The 1,851-nt window shown below is 54.3% G+C and overlaps 1 protein-coding gene across 1 annotated transcript; it reads right to left on the bottom strand.

The window, feature by feature from the left end:
• Positions 1-475: 475 nt before the first annotated feature.
• On the bottom strand, positions 476-1,765 carry M409DRAFT_31171 (uncharacterized protein; the record flags this gene model as incomplete). Its single annotated transcript, XM_033810210.1, has 1 exon — positions 476-1,765. One exon carries the CDS (start codon positions 1,763-1,765, stop codon positions 476-478), a length of 1,290 nt encoding a protein of 429 aa, XP_033659191.1.
• Positions 1,766-1,851: the final 86 nt, after the last annotated feature.

The raw sequence follows: 1,851 nt of genomic DNA, 5'->3' as shown, positions 1-1,851 counted from the left end.
TACCCAGCTCTATTGCTGCCGCCTCTTCGCCTAAGCCTGCCCCTCTCTTCATCAGTCCGCTCACTTTGTTTTTCTCCCTCCTCGTCCCATGTTACCCTGCGCCATCTACGGAATCGCGTCGCGAGCCCGCTCTTCTCTACTCGTGTCTGGCCTAGCGCCCGAAAGCTGTCTCGCTCTGTACCGTCCGACTCGAGCATCATCGGGCGACTTGGTGGAAAATGAACTGCCTGCCCGCATCTCCGTCACGCCTTAGGACGAATCCCAACTGAATTGCCCCTAGTTCCACATAAATCTATACGTGCGGGGCAAAACAACAGGCCAAGACAAACGAAGGGATTGAACTGCTAGGAAGTAATTCATACGCAGAATCGACACTGAACTGCCAGTCGGCAATTCAGATTCATTTGGAAGGGAAAACCCTATAACCTTTCCATCAACAGCATAGCACGTTAGCCAGTCTCGACGCGAGTAAACACTACAGCCCGAAGTCGTCTTCCACGAATGATCGCCCCTCGAGCACTCCAATTGCATCTACCGTTGCTGTATCCCCGACGCCGCGTACGATTCGAACCGGAAATCTGTCATTCCTAGGTTCAGAGCTCAGCCTCGACTCGACGATGGTGAACACATCCCCTTGAAATTCTTCTTCAATATCTCTTAACAAGGCTGGAACAAATTCTTCTCCTTCTTCTTCGTCTTCACCTTCGTTCTCGGAGAGAGTTTCCCAGGCGCTCCATTCATTATAGAGTGCCGTCAGAACCGCAATATCGTGGTCTAAATAGGCGTCGTCTGGAAGGAAAGCGGCCCTCCTCGCCCGTTGGACTTTTCCAAGCATCTGAAGGCACGTGTCGACGTCGTCGGCGCAATCGATATCGGGAAGCAGATAGTGATTAAGACTGACGAAGTGCATGATGCATAGCCAGACGTGCACTCCGACGCCCGGGGGTGGCCTAACCTCTATCTCCGCAAATATTGCGTTTGCAGGACGAGGGTAGCCTATCGCGAATTCGCCCTCGAGCGCACACGCACAAACGTGGTGGTGGCAGCTCTGTAGAGACAGTGGCAGCCGGCTCCACGCAGACGAAGTATGACTCCGGCTAAGTGACATTACGGTGAAAATCATCGACGCCGTGTGCCCGTACACTCTCGCTCCGAGTGCTGTCTTGAGGAGATCGGGTGCGCACAAACGGACACTGCGAACAAGAAGCTGGAGCGCATGTACAACCTCCCACATCCATTCGGTGCCGGATGAATCGATATCGAATGCCTGGCGCCCCCGGACTGAGAAGAGGTGGAAGGACCTGTAGAAGGACCAAGCGATGCGAGCAATGGCGCCCTCCACCCACTCCGCTGTTGACATGAGTGGTTTGTCCACAACTGCTGGTTCGCCGATGAGGTCGAGTCTAGCCAGGCTGGAAGAAGGAGTTCCATCGTAGCCATACGCGAGTGCTCGAATACGATTGGGGTACGTGTCGAGCTCCCTAATAGCGGCCTGCACAGTGTCGAGGCAGCGCTGGAACGCAGGCTGCGTTGAGTCGAGTTTCAAGTCTCCGACAGCGACGTCGTAACGGATGCACCCCACTCGATCCAGCGGATAAAATGGCTCCCGGTAGCCGGTTACGTTCTTCGGCAGCCACGTGCACTGGCGAGCACGTAGGTGCTTTAGATACGTGGGAAGAAAGGCTAAGGGAAATATGCTGGCGTCGAGCATGAATTCATTCCTCGGGGTCTTGTCCAGCTCCATCCGAATCTCCACTTCCGCCATAATAGCATCCGGTATCGAGTGTTCCATCCATCGATAACGAACATGCTCATTCGAAACGATCGGGAAATGGGCGTATGGTTGGAATG

The sequence above is a fragment of the Zasmidium cellare genome (assembly GCF_010093935.1).
Source record: "Zasmidium cellare ATCC 36951 unplaced genomic scaffold M409scaffold_138, whole genome shotgun sequence".
Taxonomy (NCBI): Eukaryota; Fungi; Ascomycota; class Dothideomycetes; order Mycosphaerellales; family Mycosphaerellaceae; genus Zasmidium; species Zasmidium cellare.
This window is presented reverse-complemented; position numbering and strand designations above follow the sequence as displayed.